Genomic DNA, 13153 nt, shown 5'->3' with positions numbered 1-13153 from the left:
AATTATTTTTGCATTTCATTGATTATTGGTCTTTGATAGAATCTAGAACTTATGAAATATCGGGGATTTGTTTTTTTAAATTAAAAATTGTTCTGTATATTGTCACTGTGAACCATTAACCATTAAGTGTGGGAGACCAACCTAAACCATATGTTTCATTTCCAACCACTTCATATTTATTTTTAGTATGTGAAAAAAGTACAGCTAGGTGGGTTTATACATGTAATGTATAGAATTTTTTGGAAATGTTCAGAGCTGATGGGCTATAGTGGTCTCAGATTTCATTCTTTTTGAGGAATTTTAATGAGTTTTTAAGCTCTTTAGATCTTAGTCAGGGTTCTCTATAGAGCTGGTGTGGTTGTATGGAATTGATTACCTTGCTGCACATGACTTCAGAGAGTGTTTTGATTAGCTGGGTATGTTTATTAGGACATTTTTTGTGGATGTTCTTATCTTTGTTTTCTATCAGTTTAATTTATTTTTTCCTAAATGTACAATTTAATTTGACTTCAATTGGCTTAAAGTTCACCCAAAAATGAACATTTTGTCATCACTTACTAACCCTCAAGTTGTTCCAAAACCTTTATTAGTTATTGGTAAGAAACTTACACCGGTTTGGAACAATATGAGGGTGAGTAAATGATGACACAATTTTTTATTTTTGGGGTGGTGAACTATCCCTTTAAATTTCATGTACAATGTAAAAATATTGTCGGTTTAACTTAAAAAAATTAGGTAACCTGGTTGCCTTAATTTTAAGTTCATTGAAATGGAAAAATTGAGTTAATACATTGAAGGAGATTGATTTAATCATCAGAAACTCAAAATATTATGTTATCTGAACTACATAAATTATTTAAGTTGATTTGACAAAAGAAAAAATGTTGTGATTACAAATCATGAATATATATATATATATATATATATATATATATATATTTTTTTTTTTACAGTGCTCTAAACACATCTATGTCAAAGGGAGTCACAGAGTTACTAAAGTGTAGTTATTTAGTGCAGGGGGTGGGGTAGTTGGCCTGGTGGGGGTCCGACAGTCAGTCTACTGTTGCAACTTCCCAAAACACACAGACTCCACTAATGAACAGCCTATATTTGCATGTAACAGCAAGGGGTAGTGGGTTGTTGACCATTACCTCAGGCCATCTCAACAAACATCAACCCCTCCCCCATATTTCTAAAAAGTCCTATCACACCACTGTGATTTCAGATAGCATCTTCCCCCACCTCACCCACAGTTTCACACTTTAGGAGCCACTACTTTGAATTCCTTGGCTCAAGTTTTCCCAGTATGAGCCACCATTAAAGGGATACTCCACTTTTTTGGGAAATAGGCTCATTTTACAACTCCCTCAGGGTTAAACGTTTGAGTTTTTTCCGTTTTCTAATCCATTCAGCCGATTTTCTGATATTTAGAAGAATATCATTAAACAGACAGTTTCTGGTCTCATTGACTTCCATAGTAGGAAAAAATATATACTATGGAAGTCAATGAGACAAGAAACTATCTGGTAACTGATATTCTTCTAAATATAAGAAAATCGGCCGAATGGATTTGAAAACGGTAAAACCCCAACTGTTCCAAAAAAGTGGAGTATCCCTTTAAGACAAAGGCAAATGTAGGGCAACTGGTGGATTCACCAAGTCTTTGACCCATTTTGTCTTTAATGTACTCATGTAAAAATATACATATACAATGTATCTTTTTGCATAAGAATGTGCGTCCTTTATATTCTTAAACTTAACCTCATAGTTAAAACTATAAGAAGAAACATCTGGGAATACACCCAGAATAAGATATTTTTAAAATAACATAGTAAAGATTAATAAAAAAAAAACATATATTAGTTGGAGATTTATCAACTCCTTTATAATGTAAACAAAGTACATCTTTAAGATGGATTTCTAGTTTAATGATATTTCCTTTTTCCAAATTTGTCTAATTATGGTACTTTTCGATCCCACCCAACTTTAACACTTCTACAAACACTGCACAACCAGAAATGTTTAAATTATAAACCTTACTCGTGTTATAAAGCAGTCTTCCATATCACCAAGGCTGAGAGATTTCTGTCTGTCATTCTATATGCCATCCCATAATGCCATTTGGCATTTTACAATAAGGATTTTAATCATGGTAGTTTAAGTTCCAGGATGGACAATAGCATGGGCCCCCCACCCCTTTTAGTCAAAGCAGGAAAAAACAGGGGCCTATTGTGAGACAAAGAGGACAACACAATACGTCTTCCTAAGCTGAAGTTTAGATTTTGGTTTGGTCTGTTGGGGGTGGGGTGATTTGTTGTATTGTAGGGGGATGGTAATGCCTTTGCATCTCAATACCATATTGAATTGTGGGATTAGGTTTGTGCTTCATTAAATTTAAATCATATATTGAAAACACGGAGCTCCATTTTGTTTTAAACCTACACAAAATTGATGGATGGATTTAAGAGTGATTTTTCCATGGAGTGACCACAACACGATAAAGAGCATCAGTATTTTATTTTAATGACTGTCTACTGAAAATCTGAAATGATGGTAGGCAATATATAAGTCAGTCCAGTTGTTTCATTGTATGAGTTTCAAGGCTAGGGTAATCAATCCAAGACTTTACCAGTCACATAAAAATAAAAATGTTCTAAACAATGTATAAATCATTTTGACTTCTGGCTTAAGTTGATTTGGTAGATAAATGGGTTTGCTGCCCCTTTAACTCAGCCTGTGTCATATAAGTGCGTAGGAAGGCAAGTAATGTGATATCCATGCATTAAAAATGCTTGGAATTTGTTTTTAAAGTCACTGGGTGGGTTTCAGACCCCAGAGCAAGAGCAAGCAGAGCCAGATGTGAATGGTCCCTTGCTAGGTTGGATGTCAAAGGGAAACTGAGCCTCCTGGAGGCCCACACTACATGCAAACTTGACTCCCTCTTCCCAGACCCACACCCTCAAAACTGACCCACTCCTGTCAAAACACTGATAGTCAAGGGAGGAATTTAAGGCATGATATGTTTGTGTGTGTTTATCCCACCTGTTGCAATTTTAGTTAAAAAAAAATATTGGATGCTTAAGAACTGGACACATATACAGGCTTAAGGTAGATTAATAATGTAATATTACAAACCACCCCCTTCATTATGTTTGTTGTGTTTCGTTAAAATAAGGTCAATTTCGGTCAAATAAGGTCATAAGGTCAAAGTTTAGCAACATAGCCTGCATAAAACTGTGAAGTTTACAACGTTGAATTTTCCCCTGGTTCCCTTGATGTAAAATCTTGTCATCATTCCCCAAATTTTATTAGGAAAGAGACCAGAAAATGTAAGCTTATTATCAAATTACCATCATATGCTTGATTAAATCAGTAGAGGGGGTGAATCTTTTTCCAGATTTTCTAGCAATGTGGCTTTGATTTCCTTCAAATGCCACAACCCTCCATCTTGAAATAATTACATTAGATCATGTATTTTTCTTTTATTACTCTAAATAGTTTTTTTCTACGCTTAGTCATTTTGAGAATTGGCTATCCATAAGAGACAAAGACAAAGAGTTTTATAAGGCTTTGAGTGTTATTACATTTGATAATCTGTTCACTCATTCCTTGATGATTCTAATGATAATGGTTTCATTTATGCCATTTGGGAACTCAAGTATCTTGAATAACTGTTACTGAAAAAATGTACTAGAAACTTTACTAAAACTTTGCATATTTTTCATTGCAGTTGGCCAGACAGACACAATCTCCCCAAAAGAAGACAGCCCTGAAACAATTGAGGTGCATCAGGAAGAGATTACCCCTCAAGTTAATGGAGAGAAAGGAGACGATTCTGCGAATGCAGATGAAATTACCACCGCAGAAGAGAAGGTCGTAGAAGAAAAGCAAGAGGAGACAAATGAGGTTGGCTTCAAGAAGATCTTCCGTTTTGTTGGATTCAAGTTCACACTGAAGAAAGACAAGAATGAGAAGACTGAGCCTGTGCAACTGCTGACGGTGAAGGAAGCAGAGAGCGGTGCAGATGCAGCTGAGGAAAAGAAAGAGGAACCTGCAACAGAGGAAAACAAATCTGTGGAAGACAAAGCCCCAGAGACCACAGAAAAAGAGCAAGAGGCCACAACTGAAGACGTGACTGATAAGGCAGAGAAACCAACAGACCAAACTGTAGTTGACACCTCATCAGAGACTGAAAAGGTGAGTGATGGGGCAACTGACAAATCTGCTGAAGAAATGGGGACGATATCAGAAAAAGAACCAGAGTCAGAAGTACCAACTGAATTGCCCACAAGTCCACCCTCTCAAGAGACACAGAGCCCCTTTAAGAAATTTTTCACTCAGGGAATATTTTCTAACCTGCGGAAGAAGACAAGCTTCAAAAAGCCCAAAGATGAGGAACAAGTCAAAGAAAAGTCTGCAGAAGAGGACATTAAGGAAACTGAGGAGACAGCAGATGGTGTTGTTGAGGGTATAGAGGAAGCTAAAGTGGATGCAGAGAAAGAACCAGCTGAGGGTGAAGTAGAGAAACTCTCTGAAACAGTTGAAACGGCAGCTGAATCAACTTCCACTGAGACAGAAAAGATACAAGATCTTAAACTAGAGGCTGAGACTACAAGTGAAGCTGAAACTTTGACTCAGACTGAAACTGCTGAAGCTCCAGCTGCTGAAACTGTTGATGAATCCCAACCTATTGATGATGCAAAACCAACAAATGACAAGCCAGATGTTTCAGATGAGGTGACCACTGAAGCTGAAATCCTGTCATCTCAGGAGAAATCCAAGGCTCAGGGAAGCCCACTTAAGAAACTGTTTACAGGAGCAGGTCTAAAAAAGCTGTCATCCAAAAAGCAGAAGAGTAAGAAAGAAGCTGAATCAAAGCAAACAGAATCAAGTGATCAAGCTGCTGAAAACATCCATTCTTCCACTGAGTCTGCTGAGCCCCAAAAACCTGACAGCGGAACATCTTCTCCAGAAGAATCTGGTGAGCATCTTGTAGGGGAGGTAACTCCAGCTGAAGCGGCTCAAGCCGTGCAGCCTGATGGTGAACCAGTAACTTCTGACAGTGAGAAAAAAAAGGATGGAATTTTACCATGGTCCTCTTTCAAAAAACTAGTCACTCCAAAAAAACGAGTCAAAAGACCATCTGAGAGCGAAGATGAAGCCCCTGGAGACAAACCCAAATCTTCTACCCTATCTTCAACTGAAAGTGCCGTCTTCGATGAGAAAACTGTTGAGCCTAAACCCTCTGAAGAGGTACCATCTGAGTCTAAAGAAGAATCACAAGCAGAATCTAAGGCTGAGCCAAAAGTTGAGAAGCCTGAACCAGTTGCAGAGGAGTCAAAAAGAAAAATGGATACATCTGTGTCCTGGGAAGCTCTTATTTGTGTGGGGTCAGCTAAAAAAAGGGCCAGAAAAACTTCTGATTCTGATGATGAAGAACCTAAAATTGAGGAAGAATTGCAGCAGTCTGGAGAAGAGCAGACAAAGACTGCTGAGTCCCCTCTTGGAAGCTCTGGTGAAGCTGATCATGAGAATTTGGCTTCTTCCCCCGAACCAGAGGAAGAACTTGTGTCTACCTGGGAGTCCTTCAAGAGGCTGGTAACCCAGAGGAAGAAACCTAAAGCAGAAGACAAGTCTGATGAAGCCTCAGGCCCAGAGCAGACAACCTCTGACAGTGAAATCCCCAAAGAAGAATCCTCTTTCTCTTTGAGGAAATTGATTCCACGCAGAAAAAAGAAATCTGATGGTAAACAAGAGCAGGTTTCTTCTGACGTTGGCTCTGCAGAGGATGACTCTGACACTCCAGCTGTGGTGCCTCTTTCAGAGTATGACAATGAACCATCTGAAACAGTTGTGGTTAAGGCAGAGGAGGTGAAGCAGGAATTTGCACCAGTAACTCAGACAAAGGTCATAGCTGAGGATAGATCACCATCTTGGATCTCGACCACTGTGGAAAATGTTGAGGATGAGACAGAGGGAAAGCAATTGAGTGACATACCAGAAGAAGGAGACACAGCTGCCACACCGAAATCAACCGATAACACCATTGCAGAGGACATTGTCGAGCTCACATCAGAAGCAGTTACGGCCCTTGAACAAGTAGAGGAGACTGAAATGGTTTCTGCTGTTTCACGCGTTACAGCATCTCCAGTTACATCAGGTGAGACAACTCCTGTCCCAGGTGATGGTGTAGAGAAGACTGATGTAGTACTACAAGAAGCTGTGGAAACTATCAGTGTTACCGCAAGTGCCATGGCTGTCACCATGACTAAGGAACAGGAAAACGTAGTTGCCGTCATCACTGATGCTCTTCTGGTTGAGTCAGCCATCAAGGAAGAGAAAACTGTCTTGGTTGCACACGAGAAAACAGAGGCAACCGCTGTTTGCACCGGCCTTGACACTAGTGAAATAAAGGCAGTAAAAGAAGAAGGCCTTAATGAGAAGCCTTTAGTAGAGTCAGTCACAGTTGTTACTCAGGCACTAGTCACAGAGTTAGCTATTGAAGAGAAAACGCAGGAGCCTGAAAAGGTCAGTGTAACTGAGGATAAGGTTCATGAGGCTCAGATGAGTGTAGGTCAAGTAGAGCTCAAAGAGGAGCCCATAGAAAATGCAGTTGAGGAGAAAGCACAATTTGAAGAGATGAAGGAGATATCTGAAACTGAGACAGTGAATGATCTCCAAGAAGTAGCAGCAGTCAAAGTAGCGCTTATTAATGCTGTACAACAGGAACCAGAATTTCTTGAAGAGCCGGTGGTGGCAGAAAAATCCCCTCAGGTTGAGGCTGCAGGTCCTGTTGAAGCAACTGTTGAAACGTCAATCTGTACTCAAACTGTAGAAGTCACAGAAGTTACTGTTGCTGAAGGTGAGAAAGTGCAAGAACTGGAGAGTGTTAAAGAGGCATTTGCCACTGCTGACGTAGTCATGCCTGTAATAGAGGAGGCCATGGCAACCCTTCCAGAGGTGCCTGTTTCTCTAACTGCTGGGTCTACGGAAGATTGCATTCCTGTTGTGGCCACCACTGAAGAATTTGCAGTCATCAAAGAGACTGTCTGTGTTAGAAACTCAACATCTGAGACGACAGAATCCCATTCAGCAGATCTAGCTCATGAAACTGTTATGGAAAAGGTTCCTCTTGTTCTTCCCACTGGTGACCACAATATCCAGGTTATAGTGAATGATGTTGAGGTTGTATCTGCTCAAGGAGTCATAGAGGGAAACTTTGAAGTAGCCTCAACAAAGGTTAGTGTTGTGTTCGAGGAAGTTATTGAGAATGCGAAAGAGGAAACTGAAGTGATCCAGGCATCCCAAGTGACAGAGGCAGAAATCATTGAGAAACAGAGTAGTGTTATTGTGCAAGAGGTCATTCAAAATGTTGTGGAGAACCTTGCTGAGGCACATGCAGAACAAAAAGTGTCTGAGCAAGCCACTGAGGTAGAGAGCTGTACCACATCAGTGGAAGTCAAAATTGAAGAGTTCCCAGCGGTTTCGGAAATAATTGAGGAAAAACCTTCAACAGAAGTAATTTCAGGGGAAAAAGCTCCACTAGAAACGAGCCCAGAGAAACCAAAGGCATCTGACGATAGCTGCAAAGAGGACAATGAACAAAGTTGGATTGTCACTGAGAAACCAACAAAAACAGTCAATGAAGCCATTCTGATCGCTGAAACAGTCCCAGTCTCTATCACAGATGAAATCCATGCTCAAAATGAGGTTGCCACAGTCTCTGTAGCAGATGTGCATCAAGAAACGGAGGTAACAAAAAGTGAAGTTGAACTAAAGCAAGCAAAAGAGACCAAAGAAAGTGAAGAAGGAAAAAGTCAAGTTGAGTCAGATTCCACAGAAGTGCCAACAGAAATCAAGCAAGAGACACAATATTCAGAAGTTTCAGAAGCCATACCAGAAGAAAAGATGACAGAAACATCTGCAAGTCAAGACCAGTTTGTAGCTGAGCAGTGTCAACTGGCACAGGAGGTACAGATTGAGACTGCACAGGAGTTTAAAGTGGGTTTCATAAATGTCATAGATGCAGATATTCAAGGCATTGAGACAAACAGGAAAGAAGACGGTTCAGATGGTCAGGAATCAGTAGTAGGCAGGCCTCAGAAAGACTTGGAAGAGCCTCAAACAAAGGTTTCAACACAGGACACGACAAACCAGGGAGAGTCCAGAGATCCAGATTGTCAAAAGACAGATGCTAAAAATGTACCTGCCAAGCTGGTGACTGCTACTGAGAAGACAGCAAATGCCATTGCAGTAGAGGAGGCAGTGGAGGAGGTAGAGCCTGTCTCCACAGAGGTTGTCACAGTGTCATGAGCAGGTTAGTCTTTATAAATTTATTGAAATTGAATTATCTTTATTTTATGTTTTTATTGTAGAAAAAAAATATATAACAAAATATTAAAATGTTTTAAAAATTAGTTTTGTCCATCACAAACAGAAGTAAAATAAGGTTCACATTAGTTAGTAAACTTCACCATCAAACTTATTCAGTTTTTGCATGGTACCTTTTTAAAAGCATCAATTGATCTTAGTTTTATTAGGGGTGGATTTCCATTCGGTGAGATGAAAAAGCTTTTGTTCCATGTACCAGTATCCAAGGGACCTTCAGTATCAAAGCAGGAATGCCGCTGCCTGACCCTTCACTTCACTGCTGGGTCTTAAAGGGAAGCTGTGTGAAGAGAGATGAACTTGTGGTGAAAGACCGAGTCTAATTCCCCACCCCCTCCCTCTCTTATTCTCTTCCACTCATCAAAGCTTTTAGTTTGTAGTTAGAGAACCAATTAATTTAATAAGATACACTGTATGATCAAATACAATTCATGGTATTTATGGAGTCATATCAGCATATGAGCAGATAAAATGATAAAAAAATCATAAAAGTTGTACTATATATTGATAGATTATTATTTATTCAATTAAATAATTCTTAAAGTACGGAATGAAGTACAATGCTACCTGCTACAATGCTCCATGCCAGTTTTCCCAAGAAATGATTTAGGAATGCTAGGTAATAATATAGAAGGGGCACTCAAGCTACAGTCTTTATCGAATACATGTTGCATGTCATGTCTTTTGGAATGTGCGCACAAAGCTCTTGATTGTTTATGATGGTATTTAATGTGTTTACATGCTTAATGAAGCCAACCTGCATTACCTAGATTCATTAAAAAGATGAATTATTGTTTTAGTCTGACTTGAATCAGAAAGTGCACATAAATATACTTGATACTCATATTTCATTTCAAAATTATTACTCATATTCACAATAAAAACATTTATAATCAGAGGCAATTCCATAAAATAAATACATGTATTACTCATCCCCTATTAAAATAATTACACTGTTCAATGAGCCCTAAAGTTAAGTGTGACCAAAAAAGGAAGGGGATAGGAGAGGAGAGCTGGGTGTGTCTGCTAAATGTTTGATGAGTGCTAATGCAGCACTGCAGTAGAGCAGACGTTGGTGATATATAACATCACAGAATGAGCTTTGGTGCCAGGCTCACTCTCTTCTCTCTCTCACTACCCCCATGATGACTTGTGCTGAGTCATACAATAGAGTGAGACAGCGGTTGGAGGCACAGAAGATGCAGTGCAGATGGAACGAGCAATGTGTGCATTAATGTGAAATGATGGTGACAAAGTAGGATAGTAGCTTGTCATGCTAATTGATTAGAGCTGTAAGAAGAGCAAAGGAAAAGAGTGCAAAGTATATTGTACAGTTTTGCAATAGCATTTGAATTAACATTAGCAGACTTAGCAGTGTACATGATAAATGAGCTTAAAATGTATTGCAAACAAAATGTGAATGTACTAGCGTTTGGTTGGCTTTTTTTCTCATCACTTTCCTTTATGTCTTGCAGTCTGCATGTAAAAAGCGGTCACATGACTGGGACACCAAGCTTTCCGGAAAGCAGGACGTGAGTGGCAGCCATGGAGGACACTAAGAGACAGTGCTCTGTCCCCCAACTCCCAGAGCAAGAGAATCAGTTTAATCTCTCTTCTTTCTCTCATTTAATCCATCCATTCATCCCTCTATTCCTCTTTCCTAATTCACTCTCACTCAGATATCATATAAATGAGAGGTCTTGTGCCTCACTGGACTTATCAAGTGATGTCCCCTATTCCCACTTTCCTGTTTTTGCCAAATTGCTTCAGATGCCATGTTTCGACGAGTAACTGACGATGGACATTTTCATTTTTTTATTAGTTGTCAAGCAGTCTGCCGAATGGAGAGAATATGTATGTGTGGATCTTGTATGAGCTAATGTGTGTTTGGTGGAGTAGGAGGGTTGTTATTTTGTATATTGTATTTATATCTAAAATATTCTCTCAACCCTCTCAAAAACATTTTAACCTTCTACAAACCCATTGAAATTAAGATGTCATGCTGGTGTAAAATTACAGAATATTATTTAGACAAGTAATTTTAGCAAATATGGTACAGATACACTACTATGCTGTGGCTGTAATGTAAAAATGAGGTCAAATTCAGTGAACACTGAAACACAATATCAAGCCGTTATCATCTCCATGCTCACTGTAGATATACCACTTTTCTGTCCCTTACTGTGAAGTGTTGTATTTTTATTATGTATATTTATCATGCACATTCACAATGAACGATTTTACCATTGATGCGTGACATTTGAGATTTTAAGAGTCAATTTTTTTTTTTTTTTTTTTTTTGCTTTTAGTGGTACCCTGTGAAAATAGATGATCACGATGATGATAAACGCCTGCATGAGTAGGGATTCTTTAAAAAGGGACATTTTATTGTCCTCAACATACATGTGCACTTCACTGTTTCACGGCCTTAATGCATGCTTTAACACCTAAAATGCACCTTAGGTTAAGGGAAAACTGTGAGAAAATTGTGCGAGGAGAATTGTATTTACACCATCTATTGGCAAAGTCTCCAACACAGGTTGTCCAGTTACACATGGGTTTGATTCACATATATAAGTGGGTATTCAATTCATTAATATAGTGTAGAATTTATTTCCCCGCATTTCTAATCTCTGTAACAAGGACTGTTATTTCCTTGAAAGACATGTTGATGCCTTATTCTCAGTCTCTTTGAAATTAGTAGTATTGTAGCCAAAGCATTTCAAAATATGTAATTTCACAGTTGTTGTATATTTGAATGATGATGGTGGGTGGCAAACTGTAAATGAAAACGTTTTGTCTGTCAGAAAGTAAATGAAAGAGACTGAAAAGGGGATTTCTATCTTCAATAGAAAAACAGCTCTGCTACTACTGTCAAGCTTTGAATGAACAACCCACTCACATTCTTTTCTTAGCTTTTTATAATACAGTCTACTGTGAAGCTCTTTAACGTTTGTATAAATTGTATACCTATCATGTTGTAATATTAACAAATAACCAATGAAAGCATTAAGGAATGTTGTAAACCAGTAGCATGAGCCTCACCACTTTTTGTATTCTTTAAGCTGTTAATAGTATGGATACAAAATCATGTCTATATTTCATTCAAATAAAGCTAGTGTAAATCAAGCTGACTCGTTGTTGTTTTTTTCATACCCTTCATTTCCTACCCTATGTGGTTTTGTTTTTGAGCTTGTATACCAGGGTGTTAACCCATTCAGACCATGTGTCCATTACAATGGACATCACATGTCAGCCACCTTTTTTTTTTTTTTTAACTTCTGGAGCATTTCACCTAGTTTAAACCTGCAGTCCATGAGATCGGACGTTTGTCATCCAATCAAATGCCAGTAAAGCTCTGCATGTAATTAAATAATAAAAAAAGCTCTACTTCACTCCACAGAAGCAAGCAACATTTTCTAAGGTGTATTTACATTTTGTTTATATTTTTGCCAGTATTTCATAGTTTGTATGTAAAATAGAAAGATTGAACTTATTAATTAAAGTTAAAAATCGACTGTAGAATTGCACATTTTAAATCAGGATTTTTTTTAAATGTGTCTGTCCATTATAATGGACAGTAGGTTTGAAAACCTGTTACTGAAGTCACATTTTCAGTGATGCTGATTGAAATTTCTTTTATAAAAAAAAACATATATATCACAGCACCGACACATTTTTGAAACTTTTTCATGTGCAGAATATACAGTTCTGAAGTGCTTGAACATATAGCTGATGAAAATATCTCAGATGTTGACTTTATGTGGAGTAATGAGGAAGATGGAAGAAAAATATCCATATTTAAAACTTTATAAACTAAAACAACTTCCAGCCAAAAGAACATATGGATTTGACTTAAATCTAAAGTGCAACTTAAATATGAATATTTTAAATATTTTATGTTAATATATATATTTTTTATGGATAGATGCACTTTTATGATGGATAGGTGCACTTTTATCATGGATAGATGCACTTTTATGATGGATAGATGCACTTTTATCATGGATAGATGCACTTTTATGATGGATAGATGCACTTTTATCATGGATAGATGCACTTTTATGGAATTTCAAAACAGAAACAACCATTTAAAGCTTGGAAGGGCCAGGACATTGTTTAATATAACTCTGATTGTTTTTGTCTGAGAGAATAATGTCATATACACTTAGGATGGCTAGAGGCCAGGGTGATTAAATCATGGTCTAATTTAAATTTTGGGGTAAGCTATGCCTTTAAAGGTATAGTCCAACCACAAATTATACCTTTCAACAATTACACCCTCATGTTGTTCCAAACCTGTATGAGTTTCATACTATTTTTATGTTGGACACCATCTCGCCTGCAGACTATTGAATGGGGTTTCGGGTAGTATATTTGATAGACATTTTGACTAAAGTTCCTGTCGTGCTAAAAAACTATTTTACTGCACTCAAGAGGCCCACCGGGGTCTGTAGCACCAAGTGCCGTCCCAAAATTCCACCATCAGCGAACCCACTATTTTTTATAATGGCATGAATGCTACGTGGGATCTCAATATCTCAGCTCAGGAAGTCGACAGGGGTACCCCTGTCGTTTTTTTTTTGTTTTTTTTTGGGTTGAAGTTTTGAGTTTCTCTGATCTTCTTGAAACTCCGGATTCTGATAGAGGGCCATGAGACTTAGACCTGAGTGCAAAAATGGAGGCTCTAGACCCTTCCAGAGCTGAGATATTGAGATCCCACGTAGCATTTACGCCATTATAAATATCTCAATATTGAGATCCC

At 38.2% G+C, this 13153-nt stretch overlaps 1 protein-coding gene across 2 annotated transcripts in view; it reads left to right on the top strand.

The window, feature by feature from the left end:
- Positions 1–11517, top strand: part of akap12b (A-kinase anchoring protein 12b) — a 40171-nt gene extending 28654 nt beyond the window's left edge. For both annotated transcript variants that reach the window (XM_039693342.2, XM_039693343.2), the window contains 2 exons: positions 3731–8317; positions 9864–11517. In XM_039693342.2, the coding sequence (XP_039549276.2) occupies positions 3731–8313 (4583 nt within the window). In that variant the 3' untranslated portion in view covers positions 8314–8317; positions 9864–11517. The remainder of the gene's footprint in view (positions 1–3730; positions 8318–9863) is intronic.
- Positions 11518–13153: the final 1636 nt, after the last annotated feature.

Source organism: Pimephales promelas, chromosome 13, assembly GCF_988280905.1.
Source record: "Pimephales promelas chromosome 13, fPimPro1.hap1.1, whole genome shotgun sequence".
NCBI classification, from domain to species: Eukaryota; Metazoa; Chordata; class Actinopteri; order Cypriniformes; family Leuciscidae; genus Pimephales; species Pimephales promelas.
This window is presented reverse-complemented; position numbering and strand designations above follow the sequence as displayed.